The sequence below is a fragment of the Panicum virgatum genome, chromosome 8N (assembly GCF_016808335.1).
Source record: "Panicum virgatum strain AP13 chromosome 8N, P.virgatum_v5, whole genome shotgun sequence".
NCBI lineage: Eukaryota > Viridiplantae > Streptophyta > Magnoliopsida > Poales > Poaceae > Panicum > Panicum virgatum.
This window is the reverse complement of record NC_053152.1, coordinates 38,308,241-38,331,910: the sequence shown is the minus strand read 5'-3', so window position 1 is coordinate 38,331,910 and position 23,670 is coordinate 38,308,241. Positions and strand designations below refer to the sequence as shown.

The 23,670-nt window shown below is 46.5% G+C and overlaps 2 protein-coding genes across 2 annotated transcripts; one reads left to right on the top strand and one right to left on the bottom strand.

Annotated features, from left to right (window-relative positions):
• Nucleotides 1-1,350: 1,350 nt before the first annotated feature.
• On the top strand, nt 1,351-4,228 carry LOC120686032 (phosphatidate cytidylyltransferase, mitochondrial-like). Its single transcript, XM_039968190.1, has 9 exons — nt 1,351-1,698; nt 1,777-1,836; nt 1,949-2,017; nt 2,117-2,209; nt 2,600-2,704; nt 2,797-2,874; nt 3,086-3,211; nt 3,638-3,731; nt 3,799-4,228. The coding sequence occupies exons 1-9, from the start codon at nt 1,516-1,518 to the stop codon at nt 3,987-3,989; spliced, it is 999 nt and encodes a 332-aa protein (XP_039824124.1). The 5' UTR covers nt 1,351-1,515; the 3' UTR covers nt 3,990-4,228.
• Nucleotides 4,181-23,178, bottom strand: LOC120685023 (aarF domain-containing protein kinase 1-like). The gene is made up of 17 exons (XM_039966872.1): nt 22,892-23,178; nt 20,613-20,769; nt 20,431-20,514; nt 19,752-19,892; nt 19,595-19,665; nt 17,864-17,957; nt 16,870-16,947; nt 15,580-15,646; nt 14,977-15,062; nt 14,640-14,690; nt 14,359-14,406; nt 7,417-7,561; nt 6,113-6,293; nt 5,119-5,256; nt 4,919-5,031; nt 4,757-4,825; nt 4,181-4,677 (listed from the first exon to the last, which is right to left on the bottom strand). Exons 1-17 carry the CDS (start codon nt 23,176-23,178, stop codon nt 4,571-4,573), a joined length of 1,917 nt encoding a protein of 638 aa, XP_039822806.1. The 3' UTR covers nt 4,181-4,570.
• Nucleotides 23,179-23,670: the final 492 nt, after the last annotated feature.

Sequence of the window (23,670 nt, the reverse complement as noted above, 5' to 3'; positions counted from 1 at the left end):
GATTCCTTGCGCCCAAGCCTCCCCCACCACCTCCTCCACCTTCCCCTTCCCCAAATCGTGTCCGAGCTCCTTCCGGCTGAATCGATGGGAATCGATTCCGTCGCCGCCAGCCGCCATTGGAGCCACCCGAAGCTTCTACTCCACGTCGAACCCCCACCTCCGGCCCTCTTACTCGCCTTTCAACCGCAAAACACACGGATCCGCGGTGAGCCCTCGACTTCCCTGCGCCCTTCCCTAGCCCGTCCCCTTGCCGTGCCGCCGGGGACGGCCCCATCGCGCCGGCCCGCCACCTGCCGGCCCCATCGGCGGCGTGAACGTCGCGCTGCCGCCGCGCCGCCGTGTCTGCGTCCTCACCAGCGACGAGGCCGCGGGTTCTCCGTTGCGCTGAGGAGGAGATCGTCAACGGGAGAAGAGAGGGAGCCAGGGGAGAAGAGAGGCTGGTTGGAGAAGAAAGGAAGGAGGAAGATGATGATGTGGGACCCACATGTCAGCAGTGAAGAGAAGAGAAGCAGCAGGGGCAGTTTGGACCATACAGAAATACAAAGGTTTGCAAGTGGACCCAGGAGTATCAAATACGTACAAAATGGCACATCTCAAGGAAAGAACAAATTGTAATGGCATATCTCAAAATAGGTGAATTGTAATGGCAAATCAGTGAACTCGAGAAATTGTAATGGCACGGATCCAATTAACCCTTAAAACAAAGGGAAGTGCACCTGTGGAGTGTACAAACACGCACCAATCATGTGTCCTACAATTGTTAATTGTAACCAGGTTTTGCTCATGGTTATCTACTTATATCCCTGAAAGATGTGTGTGCGGTGTATTATTTGTTTTTTATATTTCGTTTATAACTTGTGATGCTGTCTCCTTTGCAACTGTTACAAAAGAACAAACGAAATGGCCGTTGCTTGCACAATGGTCTCTGGATGGAATGCAACTGTTTTGGGAAGTTTTGCATACTCGCTGTTCTGAATTTCTAATTTCTAGGAATGGAGGATGAACCATATGTATTCTGAAGTGATGTTTTCTGTCACATTTTGATGTTGCAGATGAATCCTAAGAATTTTACTTAAGAGCTGGACAAAAATGTTTCAACCGTCTATTTTGGGGTAGATGTTTGTTTGAGCTCGGTCTTTAAAATAGTGTGACCCTTGCTTTCTTACGAAACACAAACAAATCCAATATCGTGCGAACATATTTTTAAATAAGAATGCATCCGTATACTTTTTTTGTGTAAATTTAACATACTTAAGCTGCTTTTGTCGAAATTTCATAAAGTTTTACCTTCTCCGAAACTAAATCCAGACCGTGCGCGCTCTTACCAACGGTCCAGATTCAGCACCGGCACGGCGAACCCATCCACACCCTCAGTCTAAACCCCCGCCGCCGCCGCCGACGGCGGCCGACTCCCTCTTGCCTCCGGCGACCGCCTTGCCCCCCGCCTCCCCCGCTATCCCGGTCTCTCCCTGGTTTCTCCTCTCCTCGCACCCCCCGCCCCCTCCGCGCGCCCAAATGCACGCGGCGGCGGTGGAGGAGGAGAGGGCGGCGGAGCTGGCCGGCCCGCTCCGCGACCTCCTCCCGCCGGTGGACTTCTGCTGCGCGTACGGCTCCACGCTCCTCCACGCGCGCCCCGACAGGACGTCCATGGTCGACTACATCCTCGGCGTCGCCGACCCACTCCAGTGGCACTCCGAGGTACTAGGCACCCTTACAAATTGTTCCTGTTATTTAATTGATTGTGATCCTGAATGTGTGCGTTCTTTGTTGGTGCAGAACCTGGAGAGGAACCCTGCGCACTACTCCTGCTGGATGTGGTGCCTGGGTTCAGGCGCCGTAAGCTCCCTCCCAACCACATCACAATCTTTCTAGTTCATTGGTTGATTGCCTGGTTTTGGTGTTGGCTAGTTACGCCACTGAGATTGGTTTTCTTGGTCCTGCGAGTCAGATCACTGGGCTGGCGGACCACGTCGGTGTCGGGGTGTACTTCAACCCGTTCGTGGAGTGGAAAGACAAGGTATCGACGGACGGCATCATCTTGTCTTAGACTGCATTGTGTAATTTGTGTTCCACTGGATTGAGTTCCTGGTGAAGAAATCTATGTAGTGTTGTGCAGAGGATAAAGTATGGAGTGGTGAGGATGAAGGACCTGGCCATGGATGTCTTGACATGGGACAGGTTCTACCTCAGTGGACGGCTGCAGAAACCAGTATGGATATGGATTTCCCTGTTCTTTGGTGTATTATGCTGGGCAACAATTCCTTGTTTTGTCGCGAATGTACAATCACACTATGCTAGTTTTGACTGTCTCCAGCTGCTTATGTTGTGGTTTTCACGGTGCTATGTGGCTGTGCAGTATACATGCTCTGCCTGATTCAGACTATAGTTGCTTTAACTACTTAGGCTATTTCTTTTCACTTCTTCAAATTGTATATTATTTAGTATACAGATTATTCATTCTACAATTGCACTGCCTTTAATTTTTTTTAGATAATGGAAGAAGACATCAGTCCAACATTAGTACTTCGTTTTATGTGCAAGTAGATATCTTGCAGTGTTAAGTTGACATCAGCTAACTTTTGCTCTTGTATTTCTGTAGGTTCATGTTCTTGTTGATAACTGGGATATAAGAAAACTTAACACAGTAAATCTTGAAATGGCAACTTCAGCTTCTCTACTCCTTTTACCAGAAGAATTCACCGAAGTTGGGTCAACTTTGATTTTTGCGACAATAAAGTTATTTGATTTGTTCTGTGTCGAGTCTAACCTTCACCTTTTTAACGCCCCTTTGTGCAGTATGACCTATATGCTCAAATCTGTAGCCTATCATATATGGGTGATTTGAGAATGCTGTTTGCAGAAGACAAAGACAAGGTATTAACCAAAAACAAATGCATGTTTTTAAGCGCAATTGCATTGGCTTTTATTGGACTGCATACTGGGTTCCGAGATCGTATGAATTACTGTATTTTGTATTTTTGTGGTTCTTTTTTAGCCTTATCTACAAGTTTAGGATAAGACGGTATGCTATTGGAATTCTGTTTAGTTTATGATTTGATGCTCAATTAAAACCAATGTGAATCAGGTGAAGAAGATTGTTGAGGGTAGTTTCCAGTCATTTCAATCGATGTACAGACCCCTCTTGCAGGAGTATATTGCTGAAGGGCTACTGAAAAGATCATCCCATGGACAACAGAAGACTTTCTGGCAGGTTTATTACCTTTCTGCTCATACTCATAGCTTGTTGCCTTGTTCAAAGAGAACTATAGAAGCGAACCAAGCAGCAATATGGTTGAAAAATAGAAGTAACATCATATAGCAAACAATGCAACTTGTGCCCTTCATTACCCTGGTACAAGCCTTGACATGGTGAAGGTTGTCCTCCATAGCATTCATGTTATTTTCTTACCTTTGCTAACACTCATGTTCTTCTGCTTGCTTTAACATTTTCTTACTTTGTGAAGACTTTTCATAATCACTTGAAAATTTGATGTGGATATCCATCCTAGTAGCAACTGTTAACTATAAATTTGGAACATGCATACTTCATGCTAACTGACATCGCTTTGGGAAATATACTTTTCATGGTTTGAAACTTTGAATGTCCATCTAACTATTTAGAGTCATGTATCAACAGGATTGTAGTCCATCTACAACAAATGAACTGTTCTCTGTTCTTCCGTGGACAATCCAAAGGCAAATGCAGGGAAGATATGGATTGCCTGGGAAAGGTAGGGATGCTCCTCATTCATATTAGTCTTGTTGATTCTGTATTCTCACTGGAAGTATTCTCTGTAGAAATGCCAACATGTACTGTAGTCCCTTCAAAGGACATGGCAGCAAACTGTGTGCGAAGGGCCCTGAGGCGCCGGGTAATGGTTTCAAGCGCAAGTCAAGCAATTTCTGGGCTGATTGCCTCTGGTGGTGCGGTTGCTGTTCAATACCTGGGGAAGAAGATGGCCAAGGCCTGGAAATCTAGAGCAGCTTAAGAGCTTAAGCTACAGCTAATGCCTTTGTTATTTTTAGTTCTGGGTTTCATGCAATGTACAGTGATCGGTATTGTGTTTTCACACTGTTGAGGCAGGCTGAAGTTTTGCAGGATCATTCAAGGGAACAATTCAGAATCAATCCAAATTTTTGTAGGCTCATCAAAGACAATGATCCAGAATCAACACCATACAAAAGACTCAAAGGATATTATAACATCGTTTGTGCTGTTTTAGATACATTTGTTAGGGCAAATTTGCCCTTCACTCGCATTCCGTTGCACCGAAACAGAAAGAACATAATGTGTGCTTCTGTTGTGACAGTTTGGTTTTTACAGCAGCATTTGATGATAATACCAAACTTGATTACTTGCTGCCCCTCCCACACTTTGAGGGTAAGCTGTGAATGGTACAACTTAATAGATAAGCCAGCACCTCCAACCATATTGTCAGAACACTGCCTTGACGTTATAACAGATGTATGATTCGCACTAGATAATCAGATTCAAGATCCAATCCAGCAATCGTACTTATGATTTGACTCCTGCATACTTTCTCTTCCATCCTTGACACACTTCAGGGCATTATGTAAGGAGATGAATACCTCGACTGATCTCCTGGAACAGTTTTCTGAGTCTGTTCATGGCCTTATGGTTGGCATCATTTACTTTTGCTAACAATCCCACTATTTCTGAGAAAGTTTTGGTAGCAAGCAGGATTAGAAAACGCTAGACAGAGTCAAGACATCAGGATGATGATGGTGTCCTTACCAATAAGTATCCTCAGATGGAGGTAGCTGATATTTGTTTTGACTTGCAAGAACATCTGGTTGATTGTACCTGAATACAATAGCAGAGCTCCAATACATTAGGCTAGCTAGGACAGGATGATGATAACAGGAGTCAAATTTAGTTTAGTTGACTTTGACATACCAGACTCCAGTTTGGGCTGTTTCTCGAGGCCATGTATAGCACATTTTGTATAAGTGAGAAGCCGAACATGGCGTGGCGCCCCTAGATTCCCCAAAATGGACCTCAGTAATCCACTGAAATCGAGATTAAACATTTTATAAGCTGCAAGAATGAAGGTAACAACAATAACATGCTGATGTGCTCTGACAAAAGTTCCTTACTCTGTTCGCAGTATGACATAAAAGTCCCGTGGTAACGCTTCCATAAATGAAGATATATCATCCATTCCCAGAGAGCTCAAGTCCTCCTTTAAACGCCTCTGCTCTTCACTAGACATTTGTGTGCCAAGAGCTGATTTGCTGATCATTATGACGATCAGTTCAGGAATGATTATGACATCAAGTCCAAGCACATAAGACTTACTGAACGAATTCTACAGATATGATCATATGACGTGATTCAAATGACAAGTTGGTCCCATCATGATAGACCAACGTAATATTGCGCCATATACATTAATTTCATATATCAAAATTTTGCAATTTTATGGTTCAAGATAGTATCATAGGAGTTTTCCTACCTAAGTAGCTTCCAGTTGAATACTTAAAGTAAATCAATCAGACAATCGAGGCTTCATTCATGTACAGTTAATAAACTTTCCTTCATGCAGTCCTATTTTAGTTCCTTTTTGTATTGGATTTAACCCTACTCAGTTTAAGCTTCACTGTGTATGCACATGATTAAAAATATGTACATCAGATTCACATTGACATGGGATAAGTTATAATTGCGTCCCATGCCCCATCACTGTCCCAAGAAAGATGCTCCATGAATGCTGACGATACATTTTTCTTAATAAGGACTGCTGATACATATTTATTGCACAATGATAACTAGTGCATAGTGGGAGGCACCGGTGGTGCGTAGTGGGGTGCTAAAGCGTGTTGATAAGGTAAAGAGGGGTAGAGGTAGACCTAAACTGACTTGGGACGAGTCGGTTAAGACAGACCTTAAAGATTGGGATATCTCTGAGGAGTTAGCTTTGGATATGAGCGCTTGGAGACTAGCTATCAACGTGCCTGAACCATGACCTTTGTGTCTTTTGGGTTTCATCTCTAGCCTACCCCAACTCGCTTGGGACAAAAGACTATGTTGTTGTTGTTGTTGTAATGATAACTAGTGCATCATGGTATATATGAGAGAATTAAATCTTACCTTTCTAGAGTTCTGCCTGTGAATATTACGGGAAAGTACTTTGCATATTTGCCAACACCAAACTCTTCACCCAACTCCAGAATTTTTTCTGTATCCAACAGTATCAAGGCCTTCCACAGCTGACAATAGTCCAATCTGAACTTTTGGTCCAATTCTCTATAAATTCCATGATCCAACAGAACTGCAAAAGCCACAAACCATAGATGTAAAAATTCTAAAAGATCAGATCCCATACAATGTTTGAGTGCTCTGAATCGCTCCCTCCAATCCCATTAAAAAGATCTTATCCAGTGGATAGCAACCCAACAAGACCAAATGCTTGCTGCTTTCTGGGAACCTTAACATCCCATTGACCCCCCCCCCCCCCCCCCCCCCACATCTTATAATCAATAGGAAAGCAAGAGCTAAATAGGCGCCCTGCTCCAAAAAACAGCAAATGGCTCATGGCACAGGCTGTCATCTGCAGTCACTAGACATTGTAGAAGAGTCCCCAGAGGCCCAGACTCTATACTGTTGAAATATGTAGTTCGTCAACGCAAAGAGGTTTATTTTAAGGGGTGGCTTGACCATCTACAGGATCACACTTATGACTGTTGTCAATGAAGAGAAACATAAGAGAAAAGGATGGAACATAAAATTATCAGAGTTCAAATAAGTTGCATTTATGTGCAGTTCTCCAGTTTTTGTATATTAATATACAAGTAAAGGTTTCTGAAACCAGTTACACATGAACCAACAAGACTATTAGGACAAGTGGAGCAAAACACATGCCACTCCTAAATTTTGGCTTGCATAATCGAATTAAAAACTAACTGATAACATTTAGTAACATACAAGTGTAAGTGATATACTCATCAGAGACAATTCATCCAAGAAAACATATATTTCGATACCTCCTATTTGTGAACCGACCAGTTTGTTCCAGAACCATGCCAGACTTAGCCATTGGCTAGAAGGGGACGCTACATGGACAAGGAATCCAACTGGGGCCTGGGGTAATTTTTCCCACATGCATTAAGGGAAACATTGATGGTACATGTAGGGAGGGCAACTTTTTAAGCAAACAGTTCCACACTACCACACAGGCTAAGTAGCACTAGCCTGGCGAAACCTACCGGGCAAGGAGAGTTCCCATGAAAACTAAAATTTGATGGGAGTTTCATGTGTTCATTTCAGAAGAGCTGGAACATAATAACAATATCATTATAATAATGTAGTATTTTTTCACTACTGTTTGCAAGATGCACAGTTATACACTCATGCTTGCAATGTGAATATGTGATAATGGACAAGTAGAAAAATACCATGCTCGAGAGCAAAATGAGTACCTAGTGAAAATTTTCCATGGCCTCGAGGAGAAACTAATATGTTTCCTGGATGTGGATCACCATGGACAAAACCATGTACGAATACCATTTCACCAAACAGTTCAATTAAAGCCTTAGCGACCTGTGTTGGAGTATATTGAGCCCATGTGTATAGAGGCCCATCTAGAGGCCCATGTGTAGGTATTATATATACCCACCCTTCTCGGGTTGGAGATATATAGAAATTATTCTCTCCATTATGGTATCAATAGGCTAGGGTTAGTTCTCCTCTTCCCTCTCCTACCAGCCCGCTGCCGCCGCCGGCAGCCATGGCTGGCTGCCGGCCGCCGGTCCCTCCTTCCCTCCCCTCCAATCCTCTCTCTTCCTTCCCTCCCCTCCCCTCCTCCTCCCCTGCACCGGCCGTGTGGCCCGCAGCCGCTTGGCCCGCCGCCTGGCCCTCTGTTCCGGCCATGCAGCCCGGATCCGCCGCCGCCGGGACACCTGCTCCGGTCGGGGGGCCCGGATCCGCCGTTGCCGGGGCTTCTGCTCCGGCCGTGGGGCCCGGATCCGCCGCCGCCGGGTCCTCTGCTCCGGCCGTGGGGCGCGGATCCGCGGCGGCCGGGTCCTCTGCCACGGCTGCTGCTGCCCTGGCGGCCCTTGCGCCCGCAGCTGCTGACGCCGCAGCAGGGGCCGCCGGCGGGGGAGCCGCGGGCGAAGCTGCCGCGGCTGCAGCCGCCGCCCAGCAGGCCGCGGCCCAGCTTGCGCCCGCAGCCACCAGCGCCGCCCAGCAGGGCCCCTTGCCCGGCACAGCCTCTGCTGGCGCGGGTACGGGGGCTGCAGGGCCTCCGGCCGCTGCGCAGGCCGCCCGCCGCGCCGCCGTCGCCGCTGGAAAGCAGCCCGCCGCCGCTGATCCCACGTGGCCCGAGCTCGGGATGCCTCCCGTGGATGTGCCGCTCTCCGCAGCCGCCTTCCGTGGGCAGCAGGCCGACGCCGCTCTCGCCGCGGCCCTCCTCGCCGCCAAGTCGGAGGCCCAGGAGCGGGTCCGCGTGGCTGCCATCGCTTGGGAGCGCGAGCGCGCCACGGCCGACGCCCTTGCTCTCCGGGTCGCCGAGGCGGAGCACTTCCTCCGTGTCTCCGGCCAGCTGCCCGTCGACCCCGAGCACGGCGCCTCCTCCTCCCACCAGGCCCCGCCAGCTGGATCTGGAGCCCGGTACGACCCGGCCGACCCCATGGTCGCCCAGCTCCACCTCCAGGCCGCTGGAGTTCAGAACATCAGGGCCCTGGTCCCCGTCCTCCTCGACCCCGCGTCCTCCTCCTACGGCCGCTGGCGGGACCAAGTCCTCACCGTCCGCCGCTACGCCCTCGACGACCACGTCCTCGTCGACTCGCCGATCGAGGCGCGAGACGTGGCTTGGATGCGCCTCGACAGCGTGGCCCTGTCCTGGATCTTCGGGACCATCTCCATAGATCTTCAGGACCTCATCAGGACCCACGGCGGCACCGCGCGGCAGGCCTGGGTGGCGCTCGAGGGGCAGTTCCTCGGCAACGCCGAGTGCCGCGCCCTCCAGCTCGATGCCACCTTCCGCACCTTCGTGCAGGGGGACCTCTCCGTCGGTGAGTACTGCCGGCGGATGAAGAGCATGGCCGATGCTCTTCACGACCTCGGGGATCCGATGTCCGATCGGGTCTTGGTGCTCAATGTCCTACGGGGACTGAGCAGCACCTACGACCACCTGAAGGGCTGGATCGCTCGCCAGAGGCCCTTCCCCACCTTCCTGCAGGTCCGAGACGACCTCGCCCTCGAGGAGATCACCAGAGGTCTCGTGCCCGGATCGTCCTCGCCCACACCAGCCGCGCTCGTTGCTACCCCACCGGCCTCCTCCGCTGCTCCTGCCATCTCCCTCCTTGGTGCTGCTCCAGCCGGGCAGACCGGAGGGGGGGGGGGCGTGGGCGTCGCCGGCGACGGGGTGGTGGTGGTGGCACTGGTGGCCCTGCTTCTGGGAGCACCGGTACCGGTGGGGGCCGTTGGGGCGCGTCGACACCGGCTCCGACTCCCGCTCCTGCCCCTGCCGCTGGAGGTATGCCTTGGCCATCCTTCAGCAACCCATAGTCAGGGCGCATCTCGATGTGGCCGTTCCAGGGTCCGGGAGGGGGGCCTCGTCCTCAGCTCCAGCCGGCGGCCATGTTCACTGGCGCTGCTCCACTCTTCGCGCCGTCCTGGACCCCGCCTGCTCAGCCCAGCCAGCAGCCGACCTGGCCTGGGGGGTGGGACCAGGCCGCTCTGGCGCAGTCTTTCAGCACCATGGGACTGACGCCACCGACCAGCACCGAGTGGATCGCCGACTCGGGTGCCTCGTTCCACACCACTCCCGATGCTGGTATCCTTTCTTCTGTCCGACCCCCACACCCCTGTTGTCCTTCTTCTATCATGGTTGGTGATGGGTCTTGCCTTCCTGTCATCGCCGTGGGTTCTGCTCCTCGTCTTCCTAATGTTCTTGTTGCTCCTCAAATGGTTCACAACCTTCTTTCTATTCGCCAGTTTACTGCTGACAACTCCTGTTCTATCGAATTTGACTCCTCTAGTCTTACTGTGAAGGATTCGGCTTCCCGGCGTCCGCTTCTCCGATGTGACAGCTCGAAGCCCCTTTACACTCTTCGGCTTCCTGCTTCCGCTGTCTCGCCTTCGGCTTCTTCGTCTTCTGCTTTTGCCGTGACGCCTTCTTCCACCACCTGGCACCACCGGCTTGGTCACCTCGGCCGCGACGTTTTGGCTCAGCTCCGCCGTAGTACCGATGTTCCATGTACTAGGGCTACTGCTGAGCACCTCTGTCATGCGTGCCAGTTAGGTCGTCATGTTAGACTTTCGTTTTCTTCTTCTTCGCATGCTGCGCATGCTTTTGATCTCATTCACTGTGACCTGTGGACATCTCATGTACTCAGCATGTCTGGCTATAGATATTATCTGGTCATTGTTGATGATTTTTCACATTACTCTTGGACTTTCCCTTTGCGCGCCAAGTCTGAGACCTTCCCCACCCTCCTCCACTTCTTTGCCTGGGTGTCCACTCAGTTCGGCCTCACCGTTAAGGCCGTCCAGTGTGACAACGGGCGGGAGTTCGATAACTCCACCTCCCGGTTTTTCTTCCTGTCTCGGGGTGTTCAGCTGCGTATGTCTTGTCCGTATACTTCTCCTCAGAACGGCAAGGCTGAGCAGATGATTCGCACGACGAACGACGTCGTGCGCACCCTTCTGATCCAGACTTCTCTCCCCCCGCGCTTCTGGGCTGAGAGCCTCCACACCGCTACCTACTTGCTCAACCGCCTTCCGTCCATTGCTTCTCCTGCTCCCACTCCACACCACGCTCTTTTCGGTACCCCTCCTCGCTATGACCACCTTCGGGTCTTCGGGTGTGCGTGTTACCCTAACACCTCCGCCACCGCTTCTCACAAGCTGGCGCCCCGCTCGACTCGTGTGTTCCTCGGGTACTCCCCTGACCACAAGGGGTACCGATGCTTTGACCTCACCTCTCGCCACGTTCTGATCTCCCGACATGTCGTCTTCGACGAGTCGGATTTCCCCTACACCACCTCCTCCACACCTTCTTCTGATCCCGAGCTGGCGTCTCTGTTTTCGACTGACCCGGTGGTTCAGCCACCATTACCTGTCTGTCCTTTTCCTGCAGGTTTTCCTGGCGCACCGGCACCGCTTCCGGCGCAGCACAGATCACCGGCCGTGCCGCGCACAGACCCGGTGTCTCCCGCTGCACCACGCGCGGCCCCGGTGCCTTCCCCTGCACCTGAGCGGTACGCTCAGCCGGTGCAGGTGTACTGGCGTCGCTCGGCGCCGAACCCGGCGCCACAGCGGTACGCTGAGCCGTTGCAGGTGTACCGGCGTCGTTCGGCGTCGACACCGGCGCCGCCTCCTGCTCCGGAGGCTCCTGCGACGCCGACACCGGAGCCGTCGCCGCCGCCGCCTCCTCCGGCTCCCTCTCGAGCCGAGCCGGAGGTGTACCACCCGCCGGTCATCCATCGGGATCCTCGGCATATCCATCCCATGGTGACTCGGCGGATGGCGTCCCAGGCCGCGACTCTCTCCGCCACCGAGGGAGAGCCGCGGGTCTCTCCGGTACGTTCCTCTGTCCGCGACGCCTTGGCGGATCCTCACTGGCGTCGCGCGATGGAAGAGGAGTACGCGGCTCTTCTTGCCAACCAGACGTAGGACCTCATGCCGCGTCCGTCTAGTTGCAATGTGGTGACTGGCAAGTGGATCTGGACGCATAAGCGTCGGGCTGACGGCACACTGGAGCGCTACAAGGCTCGCTGGGTTCTCCGGAGGTTCACTCAGCGGCCTGGTGTGGACTATGATGAGACCTTCAGCCTGGTCGTGAAGCCCGCTACGGTGCGCACGGTCCTCTCGCTTGCGCTCTCGCGCACTTGGCCTGTGCACCAGCTGGACGTGAAGAATGCGTTTCTTCACGGCACCTTGTCAGAGACTGTTTACTGCTCTCAGCCAGCGGGATTTGTGGACTTGAGTGGTCTGAATATGGTCTGCCGGCTCAATAAGTCTCTCTATGGACTGAAGCAGGCTCCTCGGGCTTGGTACGCTCGGTTCGCCACGTTCTTGATGACACTGGGATTCACCGAGGCCAAGTCTGACACGTCTCTCTCCATCTACCGCCGTGGGGATGAGACTGCCTATCTGCTGCTATATGTTGACGACATTGTGCTCACAGCTTCCAGTCAGTAGTTGCTTCAGAGTGTCATCTCCTCTCTGCAGCAGGAGTTCGCTATGAAGGATCTCGGTCAGCTCCACCACTTCTTGGGCGTCACTGTTGAGCCTCGCCCGTCTGGTCTTCTCCTTCACCAGTGGCAGTACGCCCTCGATATTCTGGAGCGGGCTGGGATGACTGATTGCAAGCCCTGCTCCACTCCAGTCGACACTCAGGCGAAGCTGTCTGCTGATCTGGGTGATCCGGTGGATGATCCTACTGCCTACCGGAGTCTGGCCGGCGCTTTGCAGTACCTCACCTTCACCAGGCCGGATCTCACCTACGCTGTTCAGCAGGTCTGTCTCCATATGCATGATCCCCGGGAGTCACACCTTGTTGCGCTGAAGCGTCTCCTCCGGTACGTCCGTGGCACTGTGGACCTCGGCCTGGTACTTCGCCGCTCGTCCTCTGCTGAGCTGGTGGTCTACACCGACGCTGACTGGGCTGGCTGCCCGGACACTCGTCGCTCCACCTCCGGCTACGCCGTCTTCCTGGGCGGGAACCTGGTCTCCTGGTCGTCCAAGCGGCAGCCGGTTGTCTCCCGCTCCAGTGCCGAGGCGGAGTACCGGGCTGTCGCTAACGGCGTGGCAGAGGCGTCCTAGCTACGACAGCTCTTGGCGGAGCTCCACAGCCCGCTCGCCAAAAGCACGCTCGTCTACTGCGACAACGTTAGCGCCGTGTATCTCTCCACCAACCCCGTCCAGCATCAGCGGACGAAGCACGTGGAGATCAACCTACACTTCGTGCGCGACAGAGTCGCCATCGGCGATGTTCGGATACTCCATGTCCCGAATACCTCCCAGTTTGCTGACATCTTCACCAAGGGGCTGCCCTTGTCGACCTTCTCGGAGTTTCGATCCAGCCTCAATGTAGCCGGTGGCTAGTTGTGGCTGCGGGGGGTATTAGCCCTTTTGTGCTCTACTTGTACTCTCATCTTGTCCAGTCTTGAACACCGCTGCGTCGGTTGTTCAGACTGCGGGGGGGGGGTGTTAGCTTTCTTGTTGTCCAGTCTTGAACACCGCTGCGCCGGTAGTTCAGACTGCGGGAGGGTGTTGGAGTATATTGAGCCCATGTGTATAGAGGCCCATGTGTAGGTATTATATATACCCACCCTTCTAGGGTTGGAGATATATAGAAATTATTCTCTCCATTAACCTGGAAGGTAAATACAACATGCATGAGAAAATAAACCTGAAATAGAGGCAGGTGAACAAAATTCTGTGCTAAGTATAAACAGAAAATAGTTTAGCAATAAGGTAGAGATATATACAACGAAATATAAGAAACCATTATGGTGCATGGTTCAGAACTTCAAATGGTATCATGCTTTCAGGAAGCACAACCCTGATTAGTGACTATATGCATTTGATTAACTAGTGTTATGTGTGATCACGTACATGAATACAAAATAAACACCCCCTTTCATAGTTCTAAAAGAGTCACCTAGGCGTCCAGGCAGACGCTGTCTAGGTGTCCAGGCATACCCAGCTCACCTTGCGTCACCTTGTCGCCTTTAAAACACTGGCCCCTTTTTTACCAGGATAACTCAATGGTGAAAAATCCATACGTGGTTTCAACACAGTGACTACATGATTAAGCAACAAGCACTAAAAGTTACAATCACAATGAGTGTATGCCTGTATGATACTGATACCAGTGGCAGTGCTGTACAAATTCTGGCTGAAGTACATGAGAATGATTATAGGCTGCCATGATTATACAGAACTAGAGAACGTAAGGCATAATATTTCATCTCTTATATTTGAACACAGATACATCTTTAACAACACAAATTTTTGGGTTACTTGGTGCATGAAAGTATGAAACTTGACCTGGTACTAGACTCGAGAAAGGACTCTGAGTTAACACAATTTTTTCATAAAAGGAACATTTGCAGATCACTTATAGTCTATGCCACAGGCCTGAGAGAGCTTAGTGGAAGAGTGCAGAAGTATATTGCCCGTCCTTCCCCTCAGCAGTTCAAGTTATTTGTGAACAAGCTGGTGCATGACTTTAACAAACTTAATGAAGGCTGAGCAGCTTTTGGAAAGCCTGAATCTAGCAAGTTCTGTAGCATTTTTGTCACATTTGTGATGTGTATACACATAAGAAAGCCTTCAGTGTCACTTTATGATTGAAAATATATTAGTGTCACAATTCAGCTGCGAACCTTTGTAGGACTAATATTTGCTCTCCTCAAGAAGTCCAAGTCATTAACCTGTCACAGCAGAACAGAAGGGGTCAATGGTACTTCTCCTTATTAATAGTTGACTAATTTCTTTTCCATTATATTTAGAGTATTGTAAATGAGTATGTGTGGTTTAATGGTTTTCACATTTTTGGCAAAGTGTTTAGCTGGTTAAACAACCTAGAGATTCCACAACAAACCCACTGATAGGTAAAGATGCACAAATAACTTGTATGAATAAGGCCTAAGGATTAATTATTTACCTTGTGCCCATAACAAAATTCCATCGTCAAAACCTCTCTGGTTGTCAGTTGCTGCAACAGAGACTAAATAGTCACAAATTACCATATATAAAGCTAGATAGTTCACATCATAATCAAATTTAAATATGTAAAAGCATAAGTGGCACCCATCAGTCTCTACGTACTGGTTCATGTTCTTGTTGACTGTTTGTGATTTTCTGTGTATGGCTGTGCATGTGTTGTGGGGGTAAGGGTATGCTTTACACAACATGATTTGACTGCCAAATAATTGATTTAGAAGCACAATCAGTTTATGCTTAAAAAAAGCAAATCACAGCAAACTTGATAAGTTTCATACCCAAAACACATAAGGCACTTTAATGACACTATTTTTTCGGAAGCAGTTGGCTGTTCTCTCGGAATTCTTAGCCTCTAGAGTAAAATCTGTAAATGAAGTTAATGAATGGCACAGAGTTATTTCCATAATACAAAATCACATACTCAGTTAATCTTAGGACATCAGACAGACTTAAAGAGAATTTCAAAAGATGATCTAAATGAATGACACACAACAAAAAATTTCAATCCAAAAGCATAGATAACTGGATGAAGAATAAGAACATAGTTTGACTTTTAAACTCATCCTGCAAAAAAGTACAGGAAAGGGAAAGCGCCAAAAATTACCTTTCTTTTTATAGGTATTGCCATGTTAACATATTTATCTGTACACAAGACTATTGTTCTTTTATTTTCTGAAAGGATTATAAAAAAATTAACAGAAACGAGAATTGAAATATGCAAAACTATGGTTCAAGGAAAATAAATAAACGGCTTTTAGTAGTGCCTCCAGATTATACAAAAGAAAATAATCAAACAGATATACTACTACATAGGAGGCATCTCAGAAATCATTCATCAAAATAATAGTCAAGTTACACTAAAGGAACAATGAAGTACTTACCAAGTTCCATTGACATGGATTTCTCAAATTCAGCTAGTAATATTTCAAATTTATAATCAGGAAAAATCTGCAGCCATGAAAAACAGCCTTTTTATTATGTCAGACAATAAAGTATATTAGAACAGAAGGCTATTTACGTAAAGGTTCCAATCAACAAAATTTCATTTCATTTGAATCATTAAAGCATGTCCTTAAGGTACAGCAATAAATCTCAATACATCGGAGGACAAAATGGTGGAAGAGTGGGTCCCACCAGTACTCAGTAAGTCCTGGCTGCTCAAAGCAATTGATTCATGGCCACTTTTATTCGTGAGATATATGGTCAATGCATTTAATAAAGTACTAGCAACAAACTACACAGTACACATTGCCAATCAATGACTTGCATATAATGCACCATGGTACATGTCAGACTTTAAATCAACAGAAATCAGTTTGTCATAAGGATCATTGAAACATGTTTGTCTAAATAAAGATAAAAGACCACCGCAGTGGAGTACCATGGATGGGACCAATTGCCACTAATACCAGCCTGTCCAATCATGGCAACTGCTACTCAAGGATAAAGTATTTGCCAATAATGTTTTGATGCATGCCAAGTGCCATAGTGTCAACCAAATTCAATTAACTATAAGCTATAAGAACCAAGCAAAAAAATGATTTTTGAAAATTTTAATTAAATCACTAGCCATAATGGACAAGACGACAGGAAAAAGGATGGTCACTGAATCACAGTCTATTTGGAACTCCACTAGCAACTGCCATCTAAAAGGCTAATGCACCCATTCACAACATTAATTGCTACCATCTATTCATTCAGAAAAAGGGCGGCCTGGTGCAAGTGGTAGTGCTTGCCGCCTGTGAACCGAGAGGTCACAGGTTCGAGCGGTGGCCTCTACACATTGCACGATGTGTGGGAAAGACCTCCCGCTAATAACCTCCCCCATACCCCGCACAGTGTGGGAGCCTACGGCACTGGGTACGTCCTTTTACGTCCTATTCATTCAGAGTAAATGAAGTCTTGCTTAGGATTGCATCAATTTCTTTCATTAATGTTGCCACAGAGAAGTAGCACTTAGACTTAAGAGTTTTTCTTTATCTAGATCTTAAATGCACGAAAGAGTGTACCTGAACTACCAGTCAATGAATACTGCTCTTCTTATAGTATGTTGTAGTAAAAGATGAATGAACAACATAACACAATTTTATCATACAAGATGGATTAGATGCAACAGTGGTACATGTTTGCCCAATAAAGGGAAAACCCAAAGTTTGCTGTATTTAACATACCCAAGAGACTGATTTTGACAAGAAAGACATTGTCATGATGTCTATCTTCATTCGCTGCTCCAATCCAGGATACTGAACCTAGATATCACAAAGGTTTGTATGAAAGCCCAATACTATGTTAATATAGATATAACACTAACTCAAGCAAAATTAGTAAATTACATGTATATATTATAGAATGAGAGTGAATCTATATGCATAGGTTAAAGAGGAATGGTTTCTGCAGGCTTTTTTCTATACTCTGAACAAACTAAGTTATACTGTTTTGCTCACAGCAAAACTAAAGCCAACAAAATGAAAAGAACAATATATGCAATTATATCTTGTTACTAACAATTCTATACTTCAATCAATGTTAGATTAAACATACATACAAGCAAGAGTTGAGCCATATGGGCCAAGTTAGCTGTGGATTTATACTTAAATGCATTTGATGAATTTTCGACTCAAAGTAATTCCGATGAAGGATTCATGTTCTAGTGCTCAGCTGCTTCAGTTTGAAACAAGTTTTACTCCGTTCAAACTTTTTAAAGGTACTTGTCTAAATAATGTTTGAAGGTAACAATTAACACGTTTAAAGTGATACTGATTTTCCAATGAACTTCTAATCTTTATGAAATATTGCGACTTTCTTAAACAAAAATACACAGCTCTCCTGCATGTTCGGGACAACAAAACTATCATGACTCCAGACATGTACAATGCACACCATAACTAAAGAATGAAACTGGTAATTCTAAGGGTATTCTAAAAGTGAAAAGCTATTCCACAACTGCGCACCCTTCTAAAACGAGGGTAGTCGCAGTATCCACACAGATTAATTTGGTAAGTCATAGTATAAAACAAGAGTGGATATGCCACGTAACATCTTTAGTGAAATTTCCTTTGGCTCTTTTAGGATAGTTAGCAACCAGAATGATGATATATTCATTGACACAACAATAATTGTTGCAAAAATGGAGCAGAAATTGACGCAGTTTAACAAGAACTTCACCTTGACAGCTACATCTTGATTGTCATGCAATCGACCTCGATGGACCTGAGCAATTGATGCAGCAGCAATCGGATGTTCGTCAAATTCCAGGAATCTGATACTCACACATTAAACCTTAAGATTGACTTTTTCCATACAATAAGCTATTTATGGATTATTAAGCACTTAACTCACAGAAAACCACATAAAAGTATGAACTAAAACGCAATGCTTTGTGTATTCACAATTTCAAGTCTTCAAATGATGTGGCATGGACATGGCAAAGGCTCATTTCACTACTCCAAAATCCAAATTAATGTAAAAAACAACCAAATCTTTTCATTATTAAGTATAGGATGAATAGTCGATTTCATCCTCAAACTTTCAGCCGAAACTCAATTTCGTCCCTAAACTTCCAAAACGACCGGTTGCGCCCTCAGACTTCTCCATCTAGCTCAATTTAGTCCTTCATCCTATGTGTCGTGTCATCTTGGCACACCTCGTCACATCTAGCAGCTATGATTCATAAAAAAAGTCAGCACTTCTGTAAATTTGTTCATTAGAAAAGTTTCACCTTGACGAAACTAAAATGACGTACAATTTTTATGGAAGCGAGTTGATCCCAATTTAAGAAACATATTTATTATACCCGCACAAAAGTTCCTTTTTTGAAAAAAATCCTGTAGATAGAAGCTAAAGTTCTGTTGTGTTATCTTTTAAGCGTGTGTGAACCAATATATGTTGCTGCTAAAAAATATGAAAACTTGGATGATGACATGACACACCAATGTGGCAAGACAAATAGGATGAAGGATTGAATTGAGCTGCATGGAAAAGCTTGAGGACTAAAATGGTCATTTTGGTTGTTTAGAGATGAAATTAACCCATCAGTGAAAGTTTGAGAACAAAATCGGCTATTCCGCCTTAAGTATACTGCGAATTGTGATGGTAGTATGATACACAAGGAAGAAGCTAACAAGACCACTCAATACAGGCTGTTTGAAATGAACGAAATGGAACACAGAACCCACAATATGGTAGACACGACCAAGGTTCACCAAACCGGTGGGAACCGGTCCGGTTTGACCGGTTACCGGTCAAACCGGTCCGGCCCGGTTCCGGTTTGGTCCGGTATCCAACCGGCCAAAATTCAAAATTTAAATTTAAATTCAAAAAATGAAAAATTCCCAAAAAATTCCTAAAAATACTTCAAGGTGCAATGAATCTAATAGTGTCAAATTTTCTCAAAAATTCGTTCATTTAGTATAGTTTGCGGGGATTTAAAATTAAATCAAAAAAGAAAACAGAAAAAATGGGCCGGCCCATTAAAGCCCACCGGTCAAACCGGTCAAACCGGCCGGTAAACCGGTCAAACCGGTCGGTAAACCGGTAAAACCGGCCGGTAAACCGGTTGCACGGGAGCTTTTGAATTTGAATTCAAACCGGTCAAACCGTCCGGTAAACCGGTAAAACCGGCCGGTAAACCGGTTAAACCGGCCGGTAAACCGGTCGGAACCGGTTGCACGGGATTTTTTGAATTTATTTGAATTTGGATTTGAATTCAACCGGTTTCCACCGGTTACCGGTCAAACCGGTCCGGTAAACCGCTACCGGAGGGCGGCGGTTTGACCGGACCGGTCGGTTCGGTTAACCCTGGACACGACAGACAACCTTTGAAAAATTCATGTTTCACTATATGTATTGACAATAAACAACCAATTTTAAAAATTAATCACGAAATTCAATACTTACATTTCATGCAGTTTCTTGCCGAAATTCTGCTCTATAACGATTTTTATATCTTGAAACTTGGATGGAGTTGCCTGAGTTGTTGGACAAAAACATAGTAAATAACAAAGCAAAGTCATGTGTGTATACACTGTCATTGAGGGAGCAGGTAACAGTGAACCTGATCTTGCAGGGAGGAGAGAGTTGACGAGTACTCCTTTGGTACTTCTCTTAGTGATGAAACATATTGACCAGCTTTTACATAAAATCCTCCATTCACTTCACATAATTTAAGTAGCTTTTTCGCTGAACGCAGATGAACCTAGCAAAGAAAAAAAATGATTTAAGGCTTCATGGGATCTATAATCATCTGTGTACTCTGGCAACTACTAATTGCATGAGAAGCAATAGATATTGATCACAGGGTACAGCTGTTGTAAAGGAGAAGACCACTATGGCATGCTAACACAAATGAGTGGTGAATTTGCATAATGTGTCTATTCAAGTGCATCAGAGCACCCACATTTTGCAGAACTTGGTTTCTGAGTAACAAGGAGGTCAGGGGACAGTAATATGAACTTTCGTGTTCTAAAAAGGTACAGTAATTGCATAAGCAGAGCATATAAATAACTAAAATTGGGTCAAAGAGGTCATGTTTAAGTAACCCATCTCTAAACATGAACTTTACGGAATACGAAAATAAATTATGTTTCTGTTTCCAATAATTATGCAATTGTACTAGACAACTTCAGCAACCAGACCCATGACGTTAATGTCTCTAGCCCTACTTAGCTACCACATTAAAAAAAAAACTGATCAATCATACAACAAGCTTACGTCGCATCCGGGCAAATCCATACCTCAGAGAGCTTAACCCGGTAATCCGCCGACCCAGAATCCAGCCCCCTGAGGGAGTACTTGTAATCCGCCACCACGAACCCAATCTGCGACAACCAACCGCCGGGAAATTGAGCAAGAGCAGGCTTCGGACCGCAGGAGGAACAACAATGGGGAGAAGCAGTATCTAGCGCTGAGGGCGAACCGTGTAGACGGCACGGGAGGAGCGGGCGACGCCGTGCCGGAGCGTGGAGGCAACGCTTCGGCCGTTGTCGCCGGACGGGGAGGCGGTCGCCAGCGCGACACCCGCCGCGGCGGCGGCGAGGAGGAATATTTCTGTGAAGTATAGTAATGAATATTCTCTGTGAAGTATAGTAATGAATTCTCTGTGAAGTATGGAGTAGTAATGAATATTTCTTTTTGTTCTATAATATTTATAATATTCTTTTCTGAAATACCACCTATCTCCCAGACCTATCTTCCGTTAAAATCATTTTATATAATTATTAATTCCATCATATTCCGCATATAATTCATATTTATCTAGAGGTTAAATGCACTCAAGTCCCTAAACTTGTCACTAGATGTCAATCAAATTCTAAGCATCCAAACCACGTATGTGTCGCCTTTAAACTTGCTAATTCAGGTGCTGTCGAAATCACCATAAAACCGACATGATACACTACAGGAAAACGCATAATTGCCGAGTGTCACAGGCTTTGCCGAGTGCCAGACCACGGGCACTCGGCAAATCTTTGGCACACGGCATGCCCAAACGTTGCCGAGTGCTGGCTCTCGGCAAAGAACGACACTCGGCAAAGATTCATTTTTGCCGAGTGTCACTGGGCCCGCACTCGGCAAAGGCCGCGCACGTGCCCAGCACGCCTGCCGGCCGTGCGCCGTCCGTTAGGGTGGCTGACGGCATTTATCCTTTGCCGAGATCAAACTTTGCCGAGTGCCTTCTACCGACACTCGGCAAAGTTTCTTTCGCCGAGTGCCGATCCTCAGGCACTCGGCACACAAATTCAATTTTTTTTGGCCTTCAAATGTTTTTGTTCTCTACTTAAATTTGTGAATTTAATCCCTACCCGGAATGGGGTGTTTCACGGAGAGTAACGGAGTTTATTTCAGAAAAGTGTTACTTTATCTTGTTATTCCGTTAAGGGAGTCGGAAATCTAGATTAAAGAGTAGTTGATCAACACTTAAAAAGATAAAGTAGAGTTGATCAACGTAGTAGTCTCTTGAAGGGAAATAGTAGGTTGAGCCCTCCAAACCTTCTAATAGCTGGCTCAACCATTCCATTCCGTTTTCTTTTGGCTCTTTTCTTTTCCAGAAATGTTTAAGGATTGGTAGTGGCTGGATTTCTTGGTAACATAAAATACTTTTATTGATTGGTTTACTATATTCTGTTAATTTTTTGGTTTGCGGGGAATAATCTGTCAAATTTAATTTAAAATTAGAAGTGGGTCGAAATTTCGAAATCCATGAATGGAAATGTGTTATTTATGTACTTGAATCAAAACTGATGTCGTATGTGCGATAGAACTTAAAAGTTGAAGCATCTTTATCACGAAACTTGATCACAAGCGTGTGCACGGACATTCAGAAAAAACCAAAAATAGCATACAATGTCTGAAAATTATGGGACTTGTGCATATCTCTTGGTTTCATGTGAGGATAGAGTGGAAAAAATTGACAGCATTTCGGACACATGACACGTACGCCGGTTACAATCCGGAGGATCTCCGAAAAAGTTTCAGAGAGATGCATAGTACCCGGTTGGATTTCTGGTTTTAATAAAAGTCGCATAGGATTTTCAATGTGAAACTTTTTATATAGAGAAATAACAACAAAATATGTGTCCTGTGAAAATTGGGTTAATTTTTAAGTTTGTTATCTATATATAAATTTTTTTTGGCATACATTGTAAATCAATATATTTAGTTTCAATTTGATCTTTAAACGCATGAAATAATATGTTTTTTCATGAAAACATGAACCATAAATTGTTGCATTATTTTGGCAAATTATTTAGTTGATAGTCACAAAATTTTGTTACATACCACGTCAAAACGAATTTGTTGATATAAATAAAATTTGACTTTAGAAACACATGAAATAATAGGTTGTTTTGCATAAAATCATGAAACATGAAATAAAAATTGTTTTAATTTGAGTTTGAAATAATTATGCATGAAATAATGTTATTTTGAATTCGAGGTTTATCTGCATTTTAATTCACAGTTTATTGAAAAAAATTTGTTTGCTGACTGCCACCTGATGCGGCACTCGGCAAACAAATGAAAGAATTTTTTTAAAGTCTTTGCTGAGTGCCGGATCACGGCACTCGGCAAAGAACCGGAATAGCCCCCTCCCCCGCGCCCAAGACTTGTCGCGTTTTCCTCCCCGCACCGCCCCCACCCACGCTCCCGACCCGCAGCGCCGCCCCGCCCCCGCCCTGCCGCCGCCGGACGCCTCTCCACCGTCGCTCCCCCGCCGCCATATGCCGCGCCGACGACCCCCCGCCACCGTATGCCTCCACGTCGCCCCCCTCCCCCGCCGCCCTCGCGTTCTGTGGCGGCTCCCCGCCGCCTCGCGCTGCCGTCGTCGCCTCCCCGCCGCCTCGCGCCGCTGCCGTCGCCAGCTCGCGCCCCCGCGTGAAGCCGCCGGAGGCTCCCCGCCTCCACGCCGGCGGGCGCCCGAGGCTCCCCGCCTCCACGCCGGCGGGCGCCCGAGGCTCGAGGCCCGAGGCCCAGCGCCTCCATGCCATCACCGGGCTTCACTTCCTCGGCGCCCGATGGCGCGCGCCCCTTCAGCGGTGGCGTCTCCTACCTGCCGCCGCGCGAACGCCTCCCCGGCCGCCTTGGAGGCAGCAAGGTATTTTTTTTAAAAAATTATTTAGTTCAATATTTTTAGATGTTAACTGCAATTGCATTATGATTTGTAGGTATCTTTTTAGGTAGATATAGATTTTTAGGTACATGTAGATATTGTTTTTTTAATTTATTTAGAATGATTTAGTTTATTTAGTTTATGTAGATATAGATTTTAGATGTTAATTGTGTATATAGTTTATTTAGAGTGGTTTAGTTTAGGTGCATATAGATTTTAGATATTAATTGTTTATATTGTTTTTAAGACTGGTTTAAATTATTGAGTTCGGTTATTTTAGATTATACAGATATAGATAACAAAATGATATATTTAGTTAGTTCATTGATAATTATATTTTGAAAAGGAACTCGTGAATATGTTATAGCAC